Genomic DNA, 22,961 nt, shown 5'->3' on the forward strand with positions numbered 1-22,961 from the left:
GAAACCAGATACATAAAGTTTAGGTTAACAAAGGAGACAAAAGGCAGGGCTGATGAGGAAGAGGGGCACCGATATGAGAGTTGTTCATGAATCTGTCTGCTCAGGGAAGAACCAGGCTGAATAGGGACAGACATTCTTCCCTTCATGGCTGCCAATTCTTAACACCAACACCCTGAGGACCAGAAAACAACTCTACACCCAAAATCTCTGGTCTTGAGATTCCCGCCAGAACTACAAGTGACAGGAGAGTGAGCTTTTTATACGAAGTGCCTCCGTACACCCTCCCCTGCTTCAGTTTACCGTAGATTATAGTCTAGCTGTGGGTATATATGGAAATATGAAATTTGGGTAAGAAAAAAAATGTGGTGGAAAGAACATGAGACTGGACAGCAAGTCATGCAGGTGTCCTGATTCTACCACTAACTACTTCTATGACTCTTGATTTTCACTCAAGCTAGAAGGGATTCCTCTAAGTGCTACAATTTTGGTGATTCTAGGAGTCCATGAATTACAGTATTTTCAATGCAGGGAGGGAGCATATAGGCTAAAAGATGTAAACGATGACAGAACATTTATCATCGGTTTGAGCTGAAAGGAAGGAGATGGAGACAAAGAGAGAAAGAGAAGACAAGGCCCAGAGAAAAAATGAGAATAAGCAAAAGGATGTGATCAATGGTGAATAACCAATCTAGGTAACGACAAAGATTATACTCACTAATCCATGATAATATTAGTCAATATCCCTTAAGGGTTTGCAAGATGCCAAAGCGTTAGCAGGATCGCTCTGCAGAATCCTCATGCCCCAGTGGATGACCACATGCCAAGTTTACCCATGAAGAAACTGACACTTAGAGGTTAACTCACCTAAAATCATCCTGTTGGTTAGTCACAGAGCGAGGACTCGAGTCTAAGACCCTGACACCAAAGCTCTGCACGGAACCAGGTGCTACGTGAATTCCTAGACATTAGATGCGAGCCAGCTAGAACAGCCTTGAAAAGACAAGAGGAACTACAGAAAAGACTCTGTCTGGGTTGAAACAAAGTGGCCAATAACAAAAGAGACGAAAATGACAAGGGTAAAGCTTGGGAAGACAAACCCAAAAGGACCATCTCCTTCCTTTACTTTCTGGGGGAGACAGTAAGTGGTAGCTGCTCATGATAGAAGGGTGTGCAACGGGATGGGAGGACCAGAAAGCAGCCTGGCCCAACCCTTACCTCTTTGGTGCGGTCACTGCAGCTGGGTTAAGGGTAAAGTCAGGATTAAACAGTGATGCCGAAAATAAACTCTGCTGTCACTGAGCACTGTGCCAACCTGTATTAAGATGAATTCAGTATAAATCTTTGTACTTGGAAAGTGGCCGTCTTTACTGCCTGTCACAGGATAGGCTTCGCATACCAACAGAGCAGTAGTTGGAAGAATGAGGGACTAATTGCAGGGAGAAGGGAGTTTGCCAAAAAGAAGGAAAGGAGAAAAGCCATAGTTTTAAAAGAGGCGTGGAGGGACAGGTTGAGGGGAAAGGAGGGAGAATCCTGGGTTCAAATTCCAGAGTCGTCATTTTCTAGCTGGGTAGCCTTGGGCTAGTCATGGCTTCACTAAGCCTCCTTTTCCTCGTGTGAAACACAGCAATGGTCCTGAGTCCCTTACAGATCCATTGTTAACACTGGAGACCATCTCTGGCACAGAGCACACAGTACATGGTGGTCATAGTGGCTGCTATACTGTTTATCAGAATTCATAATAGTAATAAAATGCACACTTGGGAGCCAAGAATCTCGAATGCCTGCAGTTGAGACAAGAGGAAGTTTCTGACAGGCAAACACGGCAGGGACCTCCATCTGGGGCTGCCTTGCATAAATTTCATTCCGGGGATCCAACTCTTATCTATTCCAGCTTCCCTTAAGACAGAGAAATCCTTTAAAGTTGCCTCAACCAAGAAGAGGAAGCCAGAGTTCTCCTGCTCACTGAGAAATAAATGCAATGCTCAGGACAACCACCAGGTCTGGCAATTACTCTGCTGGTATCACACGTCACCAAATATTCCCACGTACCCTATAATAAAAGATCTGTATCCCATATCTCAGTCCGCAGTCACCAAACTGCCCACTTCAAATGACTCATGGGATGGGGCTGCCAGCAGTTTGCCAAAGCGGCTGATCCAAAGAGAACAGACTTCAGCCCCCCAAATCATTCTAAAAATTCACCCTAGACTTTTCTACCTTGGACGGCATCCTCTTCATCTCAATTCTACCCCCCTGGGTCATCCCAAAGCAGCTCTCCCTTCTTGGGCCTATACCTTCCAGACACTTATAAAGCAATGCCCTGGTTCCCCCATACTTTTGGCAGTTCAGCCAAAATAAACATTCCTTTCAACTTCCATCATAAATCAAAACCAATACGTTTCTGTCATTCTCTTAACTCCTTTCAGTTTGCTAAAATCCATCCGGCATGTGTGGAGCCAGAAATGTGCACCATGTCGAGGGCGGAAATTCCCGGAACTCCAAGAGGCCACCCCTCCTGGCACCTGTGACTTTGTATAAGCACAGTCTAGACTTGCTACCTCAACCAGATCCAGCATGGAAGAACTCGGAGGAAGCTGAGAGCGGAAGAGCACGCAGTAACCTTGACGTTTCAAGAAACCTGATCTCTCACAAGACTCCTCAAGGACGATGATGGAAAAGAAACAGAGGGAGCTTGAAAGAAGTCTTAAACCACGGGCTGGCAGCCCCCATCACTTAACACCTAGAAAGAGCAATGCCCATCTCCACTCCCCGCCCGTCCCCATGGTGAGACACCGGACACCACAGCCTCATGCAGCCGCTCTTCTTCATCCTGCCTCGCTTGTGGAAGCAAGACGAGAAGGTGCTAGCATACAGCAAGGTTATGGCTGGCAAGTTAGCGCCCACTTTATTCTACCCCTCACTTCAAGTAATTCAGGAATCACAAAATTAAAAAAAAAATTCTAGGACTGTGTTTCCCAAACTTCTTAATTTCATGGACTGTTGATATTTCAAGAAACAAAGTTTGTCGGGAGTAGGAGGTGGTTGGCAAGTACAGAGTTAACAGTTTTTAGTTTTGTTAAGAATCTTTTTTAAAAAACCACCATTTCCTCTCATGATCATTTTACTAAAGAAGGGACCTTTTCAATCTCCCCAATAGGAAGGACACAAACCAGGATAAAGAATGTTCCTTTCATTTGATCAAATTTAGTGTATGAAAAACTTACTACATTGTTCTTGGTTTTCTCATGTTGGTAAAAACTTCCTCGGAGGCCAGGGTTAAAACATGCTTCTATCCCTTTTTCAGCTCATCAGTCCAAGCCCAATGGGGATTTCTCAGGCTCTCATCCCACCCTTTCGGGAACAAGAAAGGCTGAAGGCCAGCCACTCTACTCCTCGTAGGTGGCGATGTCCTAAAACAACAGGCATGACCTAGGTAGTCACTTAATCTATACAGTTTGCTACTCAGTTTGAAGTTGTGAAGGAAGACCTCCTATCCTTCAGATAGTCCACGGCCAACCTCTCCAACTCCAGAGGCCTTTCTAGATTAACTTTTCAGAGCGCTCAGCACAGCATGTGCACGAATGGGCACTGCCAGCCTGGTGACTGTATCACAGGTCTCTGGGCCTCTTTCACACCCATGTTTTTGACCATTACTTCCAAGTGCACCACTGACGTCAGAACACTTTCTGTCTCAATAGCTAATGTACTGAATGCTCCCATTAGTTATCCTAAGAGGAAACTGACACAATCTGTTTCTGCAACAACCACTCTCATTCTTTTCTTGCCAACAGTACCACTTGAAAAAACCACCGTAGATGCTGAAACAAACCAAAAGCAATTGGCAGGTTCTGGACTCAGTAATGGGAGAGTAGTTTGTATTCGACTAATGTTCACGCAGATAACAACTATAAACTCTGGACGAAATATATAAAACAACTATTCGAAGGCACTGGAGGGCAAACAAAAGCAGGCAGGAACTGGAGGGGACTTGACCCTTGAAAGAAAAAACTGTACTGGGTAAAAATCCATGTTTAAGTGGATTTTCCCTTTGAATGCACTCTCCAGTCTGCACAGCAACCGAGCAGCTAGAACTCAGGCAGAAAGCTGCAGTTTTATTGGCTTGAGGGCAAATTTGGGGGCGGCCAGGGTCAGTAAAAATAGAAAGGGAGAAATCCTGGGAAGAAAGGAGCCCCAGATCTGCATTTTTACTCCCCTAAAATCCTTTAGGCCATGCCTGTACTACACCAAGGAACCCAATGAAAAGCAACTGCTGAAGAGATAAAAAGAAAAACAAAAAGCACACACACACACACACACACACACACACACACAGATGCTGAGTGGAGATGAGACCTCAGCTGCTGCTCCCTGCAGGGGAGAGAAACGGGTTTGAGTTCCACCAAGTTCAAGGTACTTGGTACATACCTCAGGTTTTCCACCAAAATCTCGAGTGAATCACGCCTTAGGTAAAGACCATGTCCCAGGACTACGGGATTTATTCTGGGAGTAAAGGCAAAACCAAAATAGACCTGACCTAACAAAGCCTAAAACCAAGTCTTCATAAGTTCAAGGTGCTCTGCAAATAATTAAACTGCCTACTAAACCAAAAATCAACACTTCTCAGAGGACGATAACATAATCTAGTTTCCACAATGTATTATCCACAATGTCCTGTGTACAAACAAAAATGAATGGACATGTGAAGAAACATGAACATGTGACCTATGATCAAAAGAAAAACCACCAAAAACTGATCCCAAGATGACCCAGATATCGGAATTAACAGATAAGGGGTTTTTTTTTTTTTTGAAGATTTTATTTATTTATTTGACAGAGAGAGAGACAGCCAGCGAGAGAGGGAACACAAGCAGGGGGAGTGGGAGAGGAAGAAGCAGGCTCCCAGTGGAGGAGCCTGATGTGGGGCTCGATCCCAGGACCCCAGGATCACACCCTGAGCCAAAGGCAGACGCTTAACGACTGAGCCATCCAGGCGCCCACAGATAAGGGTATTAAAGCAGCTGTTATATAAATACGTTCAAGGACTTTAAAGAAAAGATGATCATAATGAATGCACAAATGGGGAACCTACTAGAAGCTAAGTAAAAAAAAAAAAAAGAAAGAAAAACAAAGGGAAAGTTAGAACTTAAAAGTTCAGTATCTGCATTAAGAAGTTTTAGTTTCACGACAGCAGAAGAAATAATTCCTGAACCTGAAGACACAAAACAGAAAATATCCAGTTTGAAGGGGAAAAAAAAGATAAAAGGTGGGGAAAAAATTAACAATGCTTTAGGGAGAAAAAAACACAGGACAAACCAAAGTGACAATACCAAGCAGTTTAACACATATGCAGTTGGAGTCCCAGGAACAAGGAGAGAGAAAATGGGGCAAAGATATATTTGAAGAAATAATGGCCTAAAATTTCCCAAATTTGGTGAAAAACACTGACTTACTGATCTAAGAACCTCAGCAAATCCCAAGGAAATCTACATCACAGTCACACTGCTGAAAACCAAAGAAGACAAAAAGGAAATCTCTAAAACAGCAAGAGAGAGAAAAGATTTACATAAAGGAGAATAATCCTCAGAAACAATGAAGATCAGAGGACGAAGGAATGAGGATCTTTAAAGCACTGAAAGGAAAAAAAAAAATCTCAATTCAGAACTCTATATGGACAGAAAATATCCTTCAGAAATGAGAGTGAAATAAAAAGATTTTCCGAGCAAGCACATAGGAAGCGCTTCTTAGCAAATCCATCCTGCGAGAAATGCTAAGGGAAGTCTTCAAGCTAAAGAAAAATGCTGCCAGGTGGAAACCTAGATCTACCAGGAAGAAATGAAGAACAAGAGAAATGGTAAACATGTGGATGGATATAAAAAAAACTATTTGTTTCTCTTAATGTCTCTAAATTAAAGTGAAGCGACAAATGGCAGTGTGGAGTTTCTGAAGTATGTAGGTTTAAATATGTGACATTACCAGCACAAAGGGTAAGGCGGGTCAAATGGACTTCTACGGCTGCAAGGCTCTCACATTTTACCTGAAGGGGTATGACAGGAACTCCACGTAGCCAGGGATGAGTTAAAGATGTATATTCCAATCCCTGGCACAACCGCTAAAATAAAGGATAAAAAACTATACCTAAAAAGCCAATGGAGAGATGAAAATGGAATATAAAGCAATTGGCTAAACAGGCTGACATAATTCTCTATTACACTGGGTAAAGGCATGTGACCAGAAATGTTTCGGTCTATCACCAGTGACATTCAACATCAGTCAGTACCCTTTTCCTGTAAAATATCATTATCAAAAGGATATTTTACTATCATTCTGCTCCTTCTCAGTAATTATTGACACGCTACATAATGAGAAGAAATCTAGCCTGGCTAATGATTTCAATGAGGCTTTCTGATCACCATCTTCTGGTTCCTGACTGACTGGATACTCTCTATTCACAGCACACCCCTTCCATCTCCCCACTGCTTCTAAATCCTGGCATTCCCCCCTGGATGTCTCTTCTCTGGCAGTTCTTCCAAGTAGAGCCTGTTCATTTTAAACCCCCACAAACCCGGGCCCCAGCTGAGGCGCACTCCTCATAGTTCCCTGAGACCATTATTCTTCCAAATTATTCTGGAACACTTCTCTTGAAACTCATCTTGTCCAGCTACCTTGCCTCTCCTTCCTTCTTCACGTCCGTCACAACAACCGCAGGGAGCACAGACTGATCCAAAATTCGGGTACTACTGCTCCACAACCCGCCCCAGCACTCTAAGCAAAGTCGATGCACACATCAACAGTCCATCCAGGGCTCAGCCCAAGAGTTCCCTGACTCTTCAAACACCAATGACCTTGCTACTTTTTCCTACGTGTCACAACCCGGAACTGCTCGATCCCTGAAGGATCTAGTCCCCTCCTTCTCTCCTCATCCAAGAACTTCTCTCTTGGTTCCCTTCCTTCTCCATGAACCCAGCTCACTCCCAAGATCCATCGCACTATGCTTCACTCCTCTGCCTTTTTACCACATTTCCCCTAGAACTACCCAAATCGGGATCAAGTCACCCATATGCCTCCACTCTGTCAAGACCCACCTGCTGAGCGGGGTTGGGAACCTGCACAACCACGCAAATTAAGGCCTTCTTTCAGCTGGATCCTACTGGTCTCCCAGCTTCGGCCTCACTTTCCCCAAATCTATACTCCATACCTGCATGGGCCCCTGGGAGTTACAGAGAGTTCTAGATAGGGAAGGGATGCTAGGTCTCAATCAGAAAGCATTTTCTACATAACCATTTCGGGTACACTGCCTAAGAAGTTCTCCAAGGAAAGGCATCTGAATATCCAGGGCTCTCATAACTTAGTTATGATTTCTTTTCTCATTATAAATAAGTATTTACTTTCACAGGTTTTTTTTTTTTAAGATTTTATTTATTTGACAGAGAGAGACACAGTGAGAGAGGAACACAAGCAGGGGGAGTGGGAGAGGGAGAAGTAGGCTTCCCGCTGAGCAGGGAGCCCGATGTGAGGCTCGATCCCAGGACCCTGGGATCATGACCTGAGCCGAAGGCAGGCGCTTAACGACTGAGCCACCCAGGCGCCCCTCATAGTTCATTTTGAACTCATAATTTTGAATTATTTTTCTTGAAGGTGGCCTCCAAACTATGTAAGTCCCAGGGCTCACAAAACCTGGATCTGTCCATGACCAATGCTTGCCAAAGTGCTCCTTCTAAAATGTAAATTTAAAAAAATAATAATATGGGCACCTGGATAGCTCAGTCGACTAAGCGTCCCAACTCTTGATTTCGGCTCAGGTTCTGATCTCAGGGTTGTGACACTGAGCCCCATTGTCCACACTAGGCACGGAGCCTGCTTGGGCTTCTGTCTCTCCCTCTGCTCCCTCATCCCCTGCTCACATGTGTGTGTGCGTGCTCTCTCTCTCTAATAATAACAACGACAATAAAAAGCAAATTTGGTCGTAGCTCTTCTCTGTTTAAAACTCACACATTTGCACCTGGAGATCATGAAAGGTCTGTGAGCTACCCAAAGGAATGAGAAGTTTTTCCTATTTCTTCTTAAATCCCCTAGTCCTGATGACTCCCACATCTGTTATCATTAGTTTTCAACTTTCTCTCTTAAACTCCAGACCACATTTTCAACTGTTTACTTAACAGACCTCTTTGAAAATCCTGAAGGCAACTCAAATTCAAAATGCCCTGAACTGAAATAATGATCCCTCCTTGCTCCCCCACTGCTGAGACTCTTAAATCCTCAGTCTCGAAAATATCAGTATCTATTCAGTCATGTTAGCTACGTGTGGGGTGAATTCCAGACTGTCCTTCCTCCTACCTCCAACAGCCAACCTGCTACCACATCCTATCTATCTTCTTTTAAAAACGTCTCTGGGCACTGACCTCTTCTCTTCACACCCTTTGCCAGGTTTGAGTTCATTGTTTCCCGAAGTAACGTACATACGCCTCTGTAAGCAAGACAACCACAGGTGGTACGTGGACATGCCTTTTAAAAACAGCCATGCATTTAATTTTTTCTTATTTTATTTAAATTCAATTAACATATAGTTATTATTAGTTTCAGCTGTAGAGTTTAGTGATTCATCAGTCTTATATAACACTCAGTGCTCATGACATCACATGCCCTCCTTAAGGCCCATCACCCAGTTACCCCATCCCCCCCTCCCCTCCAGCAACCCTCAGTTTGTTTCCTAGAGTTAAGAGTCTCTTATGGTTTGCCTCCCTCTCTGACTTTATTTTTCCCTCCCTTCCCCTATGATCCTGTTTCGTTTCTTAAATCCCACATGTGAGTGAAACTACATGATAATTGTTTTTCTCTGATTGACTTATTTTGTTCAGCATAATACCCTCCAGTTCAGCCATGCATTTTAATGTGAAACCTCAGAGACCACCCTATTGCTAAATCCAACAGACCCTGCTCGGGCCCTCTTAGTGACATCGAACACTCTTGACCCCTCCCTCCTTCCTGACACTCTTGGCTTCGCTTCTGGATGCCATAGGTGCCTGCATTTCCCTTCCCCATTCTGGCCAGTCCTCCTCAACCTCTTTTGGTGAGACATCCTTTGGCTGTGTGTTCCTTAAACATGGATGTTCCTCACTACCAACTCTCCCTTACACAGCTGGGCTTCCATTTACCACCTGAATACTAATGACTGCCAAATCTCTAGCTCCAGCTTCCCGGACGTCTCCAGGTAGGGGTCTCATAGGCATCTCAAGCTACCCTGTCCCTAAATTGAACACATCATCCCCCCCGCAACCTGTTCCTCATTCATTGGACAAGTACCTTACTGAGGATCTACAAAGTGACACGCTCAGGCAGAGCAGAACAGACACTTCTGGAGCTTGTAATTAGTGAGGGACAAGGACCTCACTAATTACACCAACATAATTACCAACTGCAGATGAAATGATAGAAAAAGTAAAAAAAAAAAAAAAGCTAAAGACTATAATAAGGAGAGGTAATGAAAAGGGTAATATTCTTATTTAAAAAGGAGTGCTATTCGTGCTGAACCCAGTGGAGAAGAGAAGTAGGAGTCAGCCCAGCAAAGACTAGGGATGAGTATTCTAGGGATCCACTCCAGTCCAGTGCATTCTATTGAATTCAAGTATTCTAGGGAACCAGAATGAATGGGGAGCCACATAAGTAAAGTAAAGACTCCACGTGACTACAGCAGGGTGGCAGGTGTGAAATGAGGCTGGAGATGCAGGCAAGCACCAAATCACATAGCTCCGAGGTAAAGATTTAGGATTTTTTTTTTTCGGTGAGTGATCTCCTCCACCCAATGTGGGGCTCGAACTCATGATCCCCAAGATTGAGAGTCGCATGCTTTACTGACTGAGCCAGTCAGGCGCCCCTAGGATTTTTTTTTTTTTTTTAATCCTAGTGCAGTGGGTATCTACTAAAGGGTTTTGAGTATGAAATGAATGACACACATTTTTATCGGACCTCCTGAGCGGCAGGAGGGCAGAAGCACAAAAGAAGAGTCCAGTTAGAAGCAACTGCCACAGTTCAGGTAAGTTAAGAGGGCTTAAACCATTTCACTCATTCTTGATAATTTTTTTCCTAACAGGATGGTATTTATACCCATAGATTTCGAGAAACCTTTGCTCTGGGAACCTTGCCTGAATATAAGTCAATTTTCATTACAACAAAAGTATCATTATCATGAAAATCTTCACATACCAGAAAAAAAAAAAAGATCTCTGAACACAGGCCAGTACTCTACTTATTCCGAACAGAAGTCACGTCAAATTCCAATGTTACCACAGAATCTGAAGTCTTTTGAGCTGGGTCGTGATAAGTGGGTATGACCTGTGTTGTTAAATCATATGTACGTTCTTTTAATACCAATTAGGAATGCTGAGCTGAGGGTTCTCACTCTCCTTGAGGCAATGCAATAGTAATCTGTCACAGGCACCAACTTGGCTTGTATCAGTGATTCACGGACACATACTTTTATTAAGCATCTAGCATATACTGGTAATAGTAGGATTTGGAATACTTAGTCTCTTATTTTGTGAAATTAGAGGACATTTTTAAATCCTGTCAGATCATGACTAATTCAACGTTCCTTCCATAATGGGCAGATTTCTCTCCAGGGTTACTAGAATCTATCATTTATACGAGAACCATCTATGCTCAGAGGAATACTCAGAGGAAGCTAAGAATTTTCAGGGCATAAATGAAGTGTGAACACTGTAAACGACTGGTCTACTAAGTACCTCCTTATAAAGGATAAGCCAGGAAAGTCACAAGTCAGCGATACTGTAGTTGAGCACACCTTAGGATTTTCTTGACCAGCAAACACAAACACATATAGTGGAGTGTAATGGCTGCACGAAAGAGTCATCAATGAAAGGCTAAAGAAACAGAGAAAGGTCTATATATATACATTAATTATGATAATATCACCAATTATTTCAGCATCATATAAGAAACACTGGCCTCATATGGTTCATTTGTCAAAAAAGACAAGGTGGCTGGTTCTGGAATATTCGAAAACGATCTCATTGCTTGCAAAAGTAACTTCCAACCACCACTCCATCGCTGGTAGGGTCAATTGCTCCACTGACAAACCCAGCATGCCATGCTCTCTCCCTTACCTCCATGACTTGGCACACGCTCATCTGTCCACGTGGAGAATATTCTCCTCTGCCCCTTCCCTGCGCTCACATCTACTCATCCTTAAAGTCTCAGCTCAAGCATGATTTTTTCCTAGACAACTTCTTTGGATGCCCCCCAGGAGAAAAGGGGCTCAATGCAGGTTTCCCCATATTTTTCTGTGTTCACCCCTACCCGCACTTACTTCTCCGCAGCCCCCAGATCAAAGTTCTGAGAGGACAGGGAGTAGGTCTGGTTTATCACTACATTGCCAGCTCCAAGCACGATGCCTGGCACATAGAAAATTCTCAACCCAGTTTCACAAGAGAATGAATGAATAAATGAATAGATATTACCTTCTACCCCAAGGTCACTGAAGTCACCAAGGTCACTCTTGCCCTCCTCATTTTCTACCCATATTTCCCCAGAATGACAGAATGATATAAGCCAGGAATTACAGATTATTCTTTGGAAAGACTGCCAACCGCTCGACAGAGGGTTGGGTTTTGAAAAGAAGATAGGTAGAGACTAGCAGATAACTGGTCTGTTGCATAGGCAGAAAGGCCTAGAGGAGAGAAACAAAATAGCTCTCAAGTGGCACCAAGAATTCTCCCCAAAAGGGCTCCTCATCCAAGTGTTTCTGGTCCTAAGGGCCAGTTAGTTCGAAGAAATATGAATATCTCCATATCTTGAACAGAACAGCAATCATAGCTAACTGGATAATACTTTCTAATTCTCATGTGACCCAGACGACAGCAATAGTTAGCACATACCAGGCACTATCCTCTTATTTAATCTTCCAACAACGCTCATAGATAGCTACTCCTGTTATCTCCACGTGATCTGTGGCGATGAGGAACTGGGCTTTGGGCGGGTAAAGAACTCGCCCAGGATATACACCTAGTAACTGGCAGAGCGGGAATTCAAGACAAAATAATAACGCTGTCTACTCCTCAGGTTGTGTAGCTAGTGTGGGGCCCTGGCCTAAACTCTTCACACAGATTTCTCACTCAGCCCTCCCACGGGGGCCAAAGAGAACCTTCAAGGGCTGTTCAAGCACCACCTTTCAACCTGGGACCCGCAGGAAGGCAGCAAGAGGGACTCTCCCAGCCCTTGCAGAGAGCGAAATGAGTCACGAGTTGTTCCCGTGCGGGCGCCGTGCTGGGACGAGGAGAGAGCTCGAGCCGGGGCTGGGAGAGAACCTAAAGAGGCTATTTCTAAGGGCAAAGCTCTACCCTCAGTAGACATTCCCTCCCACACAGCGGCGGCCCCAGGGATGGCGAGCGATGTGCATCGCCCACCCTGAGAGAGAGAGTTCAAAACTGAAGCATGCGAAGCATGACATAAATATGAAGTGTGGAAAACGCATTCCTCACGAACAGTCCTACATCAAATTCCCCGCATCCCTCCTCGACGACGTTATCAGGAGCATCACTCAACCCGGCCCATCGGAGAGCGCCTACGAAAAAGGCTGAAAAATGTGACCAATCAGGAAAGTTATTTTTGTGAGAAAGAAGAAAAATGTCACCAAAAAGGGTCAGCAGATAACCCTATAGGGCTGAAAATAGCTGCCTGGTTGGCAGAGCAGTCAGGGAACAGGCAGAGGGCGAGAGACGTCATGCAAAGCGCCGAGGGAGCTCCAGCTGAGTGAAGCTGCTGAGGGATGAGGAAATTGGCCTAATTTGGGAACATGAGCCCAACAGCATTGCTCAGATTCCTGCGAGAGAATCTGGCTAACTTTCAGTTCTGCGTCCTAGGAGGAACACGGAAGGGATGGGGGGTGGAGAGAAAGGGAACAGCTGTGACTCAAACATTTCTCCAGACAAGTGGACGGATAAGGGTCATCAAGTGAGAACTTACTCCTGCTCCAGAAGGATTGCAAGGGGGCAACCCAAAAGCTTCTCTGCTGGGAGGTCTGCACATCTACCTATCAGCAGGAATCACAGAGACTAGAGGCAGAGATGGGCCGAGTGACTCTGGACCAGTCATCCGACCTCTCAAAGTCTCAGTGCCTTCACAGCTAACATGAGATAAGAGGAGCGCCCGCTTCAAGAGCCACCATGAGGCTTAACTGGGACCCCACGTGCAGTTAACAGAGACAGAGCAATCGTTCCAATGTAAGCCAAAATTATTATTAAAAGGCCAATCTACAAACTAAAAGTTAAGCCCCAACGAGCCTGTCTAGACCCAAGTGAGAAGTGTTCATTCAAAAGCTAGGCCAGACCTAGACGTTATATGGCAGTATAACTTTATGGTACAAAGTGTCCTGGTCTTGGGGGAGCTGCGTGAGAGCAGGATCATTTGAATCATCAGAAGGTGAACGCTCAAGCAGAGAAATCCAGTTTAATTCTCAGAGCTGCCCCGACCAGAGAAAGTTACATACTGCAGACATGCAGACACATGTCACGGAACCATCTCAGGAACCACAATACCAACCTAAACTGGCAGCCGAACTAGCATCTCGTAATCCAAGCCTGATTGGCGACAGGTGGCCCCCAAGCCCCAAAACACAAGAGTGCAGCCATAAACTTTCTTGATGCTTGCCATTATTTGAGAGATTCCTGTGAGCGGCAGACTGTGCTAAGCACTTCATCTGTATGACCTCATTTCTTTACGACAGCCGTAAAGAAACACATACAAGCAAATCAACTCCGAGCAAGTGAAACTATATGAAGAGCTCGTCTTTCAGGTTACTCAGTACAATCAGACAGCTGGAGTGCTTCCAAATTATTTGAGATTTACAGAATGACCAGGCAAATAAAAGAGACATTCCCTCGCCTCTCAGAGAGGGAGGAAGCGTTTAACCACCTGGACTGAGCCACAGGTAGAGGCAGAAAAGCCCCAAGAGGCTACAGAGAAAATGGGCAGAAGGAAAAGATTCAGAAGAGTTGACAAAGGCAACTCAATCAGGTAGCCTGGAATTTCAGGGCATATAATTTTTCACTGATATCTACACAACTTTAAATTAGAACTGTGGAGAGGAATGTGGATTGGTGCTGTTGTTGTTATGACTAAAAATAATTCTTTCCTGTCATATACAAATCTATGAAAAAAAAAAAAAACCTCTGATGAATTCTATTTCTTAAAAAAAATGATGACGCGTCGGTTGCAAACAGCCTGCTCAACGGCCGTCTCCATCGCCCAAAACCCCAGTGTTACGGCTGCGGCAACACGCCTCACTGAGAAGTCCCTCGAAACTTAAGGCTGTTTTAAGAGCCAGTTCTGATCAATGCAATAGAACTAGAAGTCTCCTTGGTGAGGTCTCTGGCTACTGTTTTCCTCATAAAAAACAAACCTTGAACTCTTCAACTATTGCCCCTCTCCCTTCCTAGCATGCAGACCTGATCCCTGGGGGGAAACCAGCCATCTTCCAACTATGGGAGCAAGTCACAAGCTCCAGATGGCACAGGAGGAAGCTAGAAGGGGCCAGGGGAATGCACAGTATTGCCCCATGACTGCACCTGCCCTGCCCGCTCTGCCCTCCCCTGGACTTCTTGCTGTCAGGAAAATCATGCCTGGGGGGCCTGGGGGGCTCAGTCGGTTAAGCATCTGCCTTCGGCTCAGGTCATGATCTCAGAGTCCTGGGATCAAGCCTGGCATCGGGCTCCACACTCAGCACGGTCTGCTTGGGATTCTCTCTCTCCCCTCTCTCCCTTCTCTGTCCCTCCCCCCTGCTCGCTCGCTCACTCTCTTCAAAATAAATAAATAAATCTTTTTTAAAAAATCATGCCTGCTTGATTCACAACCTGGGATCAAGTTTCTGATGCACGTGGCCAAATTCGATACTAACAGATACACGAGGATACCTGAAAAATCAATCCATCCTCAAAGACCAGGAGTTCTAAACTTAGGAGAAGGCAGATCAAATGTGAGTAAATCTGACAGGGGTATGAAAGGAAGGAGTGGTAAACTGCACCAGGCAGGCCACATGTCGACAAGCACCATTACAGCTCCAGCCAGCTCGGCCCACTGCCACCTGGGGAGGGGGGTGCCAGCCCAGCATTCCCACTGTGCCAGAACTTCTGATTTTAAAGAGAAGCCCATGGGGCGCCTGGGTGGCTTAGTCGTTAAGTGTCTGCCTTCGGCTCAGGGCGTGATCCTGGAGTCCTGGGATCGAGCCCCGCATCGGGCTCCCTGCTCCACTGGGAGCCTGCTTCTTCCTCTCCCACTCCCCCTGCTTGTGTTCCCTCTCTCACTGGCTAGCTGCCAAATAAATAAAAATTTAAAAAAAACTTTAAAAAAATAAAATAAAAATAAAGAGAAGCCCAAAATTGGGATTGTCACGTCAAGTTTCCTAATATATAAATAACGACCGAACTGACAAAGTTTTAATTGTACAGATCAAATAAGACAGCACTATAGGCAACACTCAAGCTGAAGGCCTCTGGTTCGCAACGTCAGTAGAGAGCGTTAAGGCAAAACAAAAAGAACATCCGAGTTCTACCGAAATAATAACCATCGGCAACATATCGGGCGCTGTGCGCTAGGCTGCGTGCAGGGCTTTACAGCGATCATCTCACTTTTTCTCTTTAGCCACTCTATGGAGTATGCGATATTATTATCCCTGCCTTCCCCATGAGGAAACTGAGGCTGAAACCTGGGGCACCTGGTGGCATAGTCAGTTCAGCTGACCAGAACTCTTGGTTTGGGCTCAGGTCGTGATCTCAGGGTCATAAGATCAACCAAATTGGGCTCCACACTCAGCAGGGAGTCTGCTTGACAGTCTCTCTCTCCCTCTGCCCCCGCCCTGCTCCCGCTCACTCACATAAGCTCTGTCTCTCAAATAAATAAAATCTTTTAAAAAAATAATAATAAGACGGGGGATGAAAGAGGTTAAATAACTTGCGGAGTCCTAGGGTTCATGTGTGGCAGAGCCAGGCTTTCAACCCAGGCCTGTAGGATCCAAGGCTTGTGCTCTTTTTTTTTTTTTTTTAAAGATTTTATTTATTTATTTGACAGAGATAGAGACAGGCAGCGAGAGAGGGAACACAAGCAGAGGGAGTGGGAGAGGAAGAAGCAGGCTCATAGCAGAAGAGCCTGATGCGGGGCTCGATCCCAGATCGCCGGGATCACGCCCTGAGCCGAAGGCAGACGCTTAACCGCTGTGCCACCCAGGCGCCCCCCAAGGCTTGTGCTCTTATCCACTCTTCCAAAGAATGTCCCCTGCACCCCGGAAGCCCAAACACTGTTTTGAATCACTACTAGTCTACCTGCGGATAAATGAGTCAGAGCTCTCGAAGAGACTGCCAAGTCTGTTTGACAGGAGACCCAGGCTCTCACGTCCTCCTACGTGGCTGCCCTTTAATAAGAACAGCACAGCACTGTCCAATCCTCACCTACTCGCGAGTTTACTGAAGGAACGCACGTGTATGTGGTGCTGTCAAATGCACCTCTCTCTTAATCCCCACAGCAACCTGGTGGCGTTGTTACCACTACTTGACAGACAGTGAAATGGAGGATTAGAGAGATTAGCGGACTTGTTCAAGATCCGAGCAATTAGCAGAGCCAGGTCTCCAGCCCTGGTTTTGTGCTGCCAGGTCCCGTGTTCTCTCTACTCGAGCAGACTGCCTCCCTGCTTCCTCCACCGGAGCGCCCAACTCCGCCACCTCGCCTCAGAACAAACATTCCTACTCTACAGTCGCTCCAGGATGTCTGACAGCCCCCAGGTGCCATGTTTACATTTTCAGGGATAGCTTCATCCTAGAATCTAGTCAGCGAAGGGACAAAAATAAATACATCAGGTCATACACTCAGAACTGGAACGTAAATGGGCACACACAAAAGTCTTGGGATCTAATTTTAGAAAGAAACAGCCAAAAAATCCCACACAACATAGGGAGCATCTGGCCCCGGGGGAGGCTGCCCACACTGCTTTAAACCTCAGTTAACCCAGAGAGAAAAAGAATCCTGGAATTCTGACCGGCATGTCACTGTCAGGAGCACCAGGTGGGCGAAGAACAGAATGACTTTTCATCATGTTCTCCCAGAAAAATGCTAAGGCCCAGAGGTAAATGTCCCTGGGGAAATAAGTAAGTCTTCCAGAAAGGCCGAAACCCTGAAAAGTTCATCACAGTCTGTGCCTTTGAAGTTAGCCGCTCACAGTCCTGACTCTCAGCTGGGAGCCAAGGGGAAGGCGATGGGTAGGTGAATGATGCCTACTGACCCCAGCCTAGAAGCTGATTTGGTCTGGGGGTTACACGGAGCCTCAAGGCCGTCAGGTCATTCCAGGATATCCTGGCCCACCACAGGCCCATCACCTAACCACTACAGGTGGCTAGAACCTCCTTCACAATTAAGTAGACGTGTGATTAGTCTTTCTGGCTGCCAGCGATCACAGGAGTATAAGTTCCTGGAGTTTAGTTCCAGGAGTATAAGGAGTGTAAGTTCCATGGTGGCAGGAAAGTTTGTCTCTTTTGTTCACCGAAATATGCCAACCCTCTGCAACGGTACCCAGCACATGGCAAACTTCAGTAACTATTTGCTGAAGAAATGAATAAATGATTTGCTATTGGGATAGATCTTCTTAGACCCACAGTCTAAAGTGGCCAGAGGTCAAGAAGAGACTCCATTAGCCCAGCTTGCCTGTTTTCTCTTGGCTGACAAACACTGCCGCAGTTCAAGCTCCCTCAGACCCAGGGTTGGCTACGATGCGTGTTCTTTCACCATCTTCCTACGTTATACCACCATCCCCCTTACCCGGGCCTCCAGTGCACCACTATGTACCCATCCCCCACCCGACAACACTCTTCCTCAGCCTGTGACGGCCCTCATCGCCCATGGTGTACCTCACGCCCCGACCCTGCACTGTCAACCTCATGCCTGTGCTGGGCACTATGAGTGACAGACGGCCTTCCAGAAGCTCACATCTTATGAGGGGGCCAGTCATGGAAACAATTAGAATCCAATGCAATAAGCACTATAATGTAGGTGCCGTGGCCAAAGTCACAAACTGACCACCCTCAGGCCTCATCCAGCCCATATCATGATTTAATTATTATAATAATTTGTTGCTAACCTACAAAAATGTGTTGCTTTCTCACAAAATTTTAGACTGCCAGCATCTCTCAGAGAATCAGAGGATCTGGCAATACTGGGCCCGTATTCCCCACAGAGTCAGTCAGCTTTAGCTAGGCAGTGGTTACCTCTTTACAGGGGGCATGTGGCCTCTGCTTCCCACAACCCGTCTCCCACCCTGTCCCTACTGTCTCCAGGCAATGAGGCCAAGGGCCAGCCACCAGCTCCTCTGTACTGGCATGACTGTTACCTCAGAGTAATGATGCTCTGTACCCACATTTCTAGAATAAGTACGAAAGTAAAAGATACATAGAAAGGGCCATGTGGACTGCTTACAGAAATGCCGGAGAACTTCCTTCCTATGAAAGTGAAGACTACTCCTACATACGTGATGATGTAAGTAAGTGTACCTGGGTCTTTTCCCAGCATGCTTTGCTCATGCACCTGCCTAGCTCATCGGGCTTCTCAGTGTAGATCCCCTCATCGATTTTAAACCTGCTACGGCCAATGAACTAGATAACTGAGAAGCCAGCTTTCCTGCTGTGTGCGAACTCACTGTCTAGTGGGGCAGACAGATACATTAAAAAAAAATTAGCATACAATGCAAGAACATACAGCTGTCCTATAATGGGTACTACGGGCACGGAGAAGAAGGAGCCCTAAGCCGGCCTGGGAAAGTTAGGAAGAGCTGACAGAGCGATTATCCTGCAACTGATTCTTGAAAAGAGCAAAGTTTATTCAAATGCACAGAGGAAGATGCAAAGGGGCTCTGAGTAAACTGCCAAAAATAGAGCCCTGGCATTAAAAGTGTTGTTCATCAGGATTACCCACCCTCCATGGAGCAGCTGGATCGAGTCCCACAATTCCAGGCCACTCAGAAAAGTTTCCAGGAAAGTAAGGCGAGCACTAATCCCCTTCCTGCCTGAAAACTGTAGCAAGCGCAGGTCACCATTGGGAGCAAACGACGTCCAGTTGTGTAATCCAACCTTACGTCACCAGCATGCCTCACTGGCACTGATTCGGCAGAAATAAAAACCTGGATTTCCACTGGATTTTGAAACTTCCTGGTCCCCTGCTTCAGCGAACTCGAGAACGTTCTTCACTGAGAATATAAAGCAATGCACAGAAACTACTCTGGCATCAAAGAAAAAAATGTTCCTCTTTCATTTCTTGCTAAGAGGACAAATGCCAAGAAGGGAATTCCCAAATCAAGATAGGAGGAAGGGCTGGCATTATAGAGAAAAAATACGAAATACCAAATCCTTGCTCATTAAGTAATTACAACTCTTAGAAAGCATTTTTTTTTTTTAACACCCACCTCTCCAGTCAGAATTGAAGAGGAGTTCTTGCTACTGAGAGGATTCTCGACTTGAGCTGACTCCTGTTGAGCTCGGCGACCCATCTTGGGCCCCTGTAAGGAGACATGAGGAGCGCTGCTGACCCAAACATCTTTGAGCCACTGTGAGGACGAGAATTCTGGGAAGGTAAGCAAGGACGGGATTTGTGATGACATTGTGGAGGATGGGATTTGAGTAACTTGAATATATTTTTCAAAAACGCTCCACCCCCCCCTTAAAACAAAGCACCTGACACCATTTCTATTTGATAGGAAAATAACAAACTCCTGAAAAATCATCTCTACAGGTTTTTCCTTTAACTGCCATAGATCTTTCCTACCCGAAGAAATGCACGCAGAGATTCCTCTAGAATGAACAGAGACCTCACGCCGAAGTTCAGGGAAGAAGGTGGTAAAGGCTCTCATGTTCCTATGCAGGATTCTAGAAAGACCTCATTTCAGAGCTGCAGCTTGGCATGAAATTGTTATCAAAAAGGCTTTTTGGGGAAAGAATTCCTAAATTCCATGGCAACTAGCACCAGAGAAACACAGACAGCATTTGCTTTGACATATATACTAATTGGATTTGTGCTTCCAGATAGCGAAGGAAATCTCTTACAAGAATTTTGAGGCATCAGCTTCGGAAATCAGAACACTTTAAATTCTGAGTCATCCAATAAAGCATCTGCAGGAGTTTCCCAAAGCCTTCCTGGGGTGGAGGCTCTGTGTCTTAAATGCTTCCCAGCACAGAAAACAAAACTTTATTCAGGCAGACTAGCGGATGTTGAAGTATTTATATTTTCATTTGTTGGCTTTTCTAAAACCAGCATTAATATAAGCACTTTCAGATCTCATTTGATGTGGCTTCACCGAATTCTCACAGTTACAGGGACTAGGACTGATGTCATTTCACAAGTGTGGAAAGTGAGGCCCAGGAAGGCCAGTAAGTGGCAGACGTAAATCAAAGAGCAAAAGCTTCTGTCTACAGATCCTCAGCTCTTTCCACTATCCCATGCTGGAGTTTCAGTTTTCAGATGTTCTAACAACTGCCTGCACCAATAAATTGAGAGGGGTTGCATGGGAGTTGCATAAAAACCCCTATGAGCTGTTTATATTTCAAATTCTAATCAATAATACAGGTTTCAGGGATGATGGAAACAATATTTCTGATCAGCTGCTCATTTTCTTCCCAAGGCAGATAATTCCGCCCCTCTGCCTATCACTGCCCTTTCCCATTTGGTATCTGAACATGGCGTACTATGTGCAGTGGTCGTGCTAAAACAAAAATTCAATTATCTTGCCTCTAAATGCGGTTTCCGGGTGGTTTCTCTAATAACTGTTAAGTATTTTAAGGTTTTAAGCTTTTTGAAGACTCTGTATAAATCCACAGGAATGACTGGTAGAAAAATTACTATATTTAAATGTACATATTTTTCAACATACAGGCTGTTTATTGTCCATCTTCCCCCGCTGGACTGTAAGCCCAATGAGGACAAGGACTTTGCTTGTTGTGGCTGTTGTTTTTTAAGATTTTATTTTTTAAAGTAATCTCTACACCCAACGTGGGGCCTGAGATCAAGAGTTCCATGCTTCACCAACTGAGCCAGCCAGGCTCCCCTGTGTTGCTGGTGTTGCTGGTGTTTTTCACTGCTATATCTCCAGCACCTAACACTGCCTGATACACAGTGGGGGCTCAATAAATATTTGTTGAAAGAATGAATGCATAACTACATTTACATTCCCAGGGACTAAACAAGTTCACATATCAGAAAGACCCAGTGACCTAATATTCTCTTTGGTCAGTCAAGGAACCTGCTTCAGGGTAGAACAATTGTTCTTGTCCCCTGAGAGGTGCTCCTCTCTGCTACCTTGGAGGACATCTAATGCTATCAGGGCCTTTCAAAAACACTTAGAGATTCCATAGCAGAAACTAAAGACCTGCTGTGTGCCCCAATCATCTAGTAACTGTGATCTTGACTAATTTTAAAGGTAAAAAGGCTTGATGGGACTGTGATGGAGTTAAAAAACAACACTGAACTTGGGTCTTGAATCTAGATTGGTGATGTTCTGACTATAGACATAACTGGGTAAATCACAGCCTCAGAAGCCACTGCAGCTAACTTCTTCTAGTAACTTAGCATATGACAGGCACTGTGTTCAGTGCTTCCCAGACATTACTCCATTTCATCTTCACTGTAGCCTCTGAAGTAGATACCAACATCTCCATTCTAGAGATAAGGAAACCGAGGTTGGGGAGGGATTTTCATTTTTTAGATTTGACTATAGCTGACACACAATGCTAACTTTTCTTTTCTTTTCTTTTTTTTAACCCAGTGAGCACCTTCATACTCCATTCGACCTCCGGGCCCCCAGCACCTAGCCACTCCTCCACATTATAAACCCTAAATCATAAAACTGAGGTAACGCCCACCTCCCCGTGGGAACTCCGGGCAAAAGAAGGCCTGCCAGCCTGCCTTCCATGCATAAAACACTGACGTTTTTACATGAACTTCTGGCATGAGAAGTCTCAAGGAGAAAGCCCTGAGATGGGTGCAAGTGCGACCCCAGCCCAGGGCTTCTCCAGTCACTCTCAGATATGCCCGCTCTAGGGGAGTTAGCACTCGGAGCTCCAGAAAGCGGAGCCTGGCTGGGAAATTTCCCACCGGTCCCGGAGGCTGGCAGGGGCAGGATCGGTTTTTTCTGCTTTCAAAGAATTTTAAAGAAAGCAAACCTCAGGCGGGTGGCGGCGGAGCCCACCGCGGCCCCGGGGGCGGGGCGGGGCGGGGCGGCGGAGGCCGCCTCTTCCCCGGCCTCACCCCCGCGCGGCTCCGCGCCCGCCCGCTCGGGCCACTTGGGACAGACCAGGCCGAGGCGCCTCCGGGAAGCCGGGCCGGCTAGGTCTCTCCTCTCCACCCGCCAAATCCTAACCCCAAGCCCCCAGGTCGGTCCTCACGGAGGTGGCCGAGCCGCGGCGCCGATCCTCGCCTAAATCCAGCACGTCCTCCATCTCCGCAGCCCTCTGATGTCATTTCCTGGAAACCAAGCGGCCCAGTCGCGTCCCTGACGACGGCTCCGCCCTTTCATCTCAATATTTAAAGGATCCGCGGTATTATTCCTGGATTCTATGAGCCACCTTTGAATTTAAACCAAAACTTTCCTAAACTGCCTTGCCTGACTTCTGGAAGAAACCCCCAGCTATTGAATCCCTCTAAGGCCGCTCCTATGGGACAGTGAAAAAAAATATTAGTCTTTAAGAACTGTCTACGTGTGTAGCTCTGTTTAAATAGATGTTATTAAGTACAAAGCACTACTACTAATGGTAGTGATTAAATTGATCCCTCCTATGCGCTTTAAAATGAACAAAGGACTTTCACAGTTACCAGCTCATGGGAAGGGTATAATAACCTTAAGTGAAAAACAAGGTAAGTCTATTATCTCCATCGGACAGATAAGAAAACAGGCTCCTGGGAGGGGAGAGTGCAGTCAGGTGCAA

The 22,961-nt window shown here is 45.6% G+C and overlaps 1 protein-coding gene across 1 annotated transcript in view; it reads right to left on the reverse strand.

Moving 5' to 3' along the window:
* IFT43 (intraflagellar transport 43) overlaps positions 1-22,593 on the reverse strand; it is a 79,506-nt gene extending 56,913 nt beyond the window's left edge. The window contains exons 1-2 of the mRNA XM_008699431.2: positions 22,422-22,593; positions 19,451-19,543 (exon numbers count right to left, since the gene is read on the reverse strand). Of these exons, the coding sequence (XP_008697653.1) occupies positions 19,451-19,543; positions 22,422-22,475 (147 nt within the window). The 5' untranslated portion in view covers positions 22,476-22,593. The remainder of the gene's footprint in view (positions 1-19,450; positions 19,544-22,421) is intronic.
* Positions 22,594-22,961: the final 368 nt, after the last annotated feature.

The sequence above is a fragment of the Ursus maritimus genome, unplaced genomic scaffold, assembly GCF_017311325.1.
Source record: "Ursus maritimus isolate PB19 unplaced genomic scaffold, ASM1731132v1 scaffold_25, whole genome shotgun sequence".
NCBI classification, from domain to species: Eukaryota; Metazoa; Chordata; class Mammalia; order Carnivora; family Ursidae; genus Ursus; species Ursus maritimus.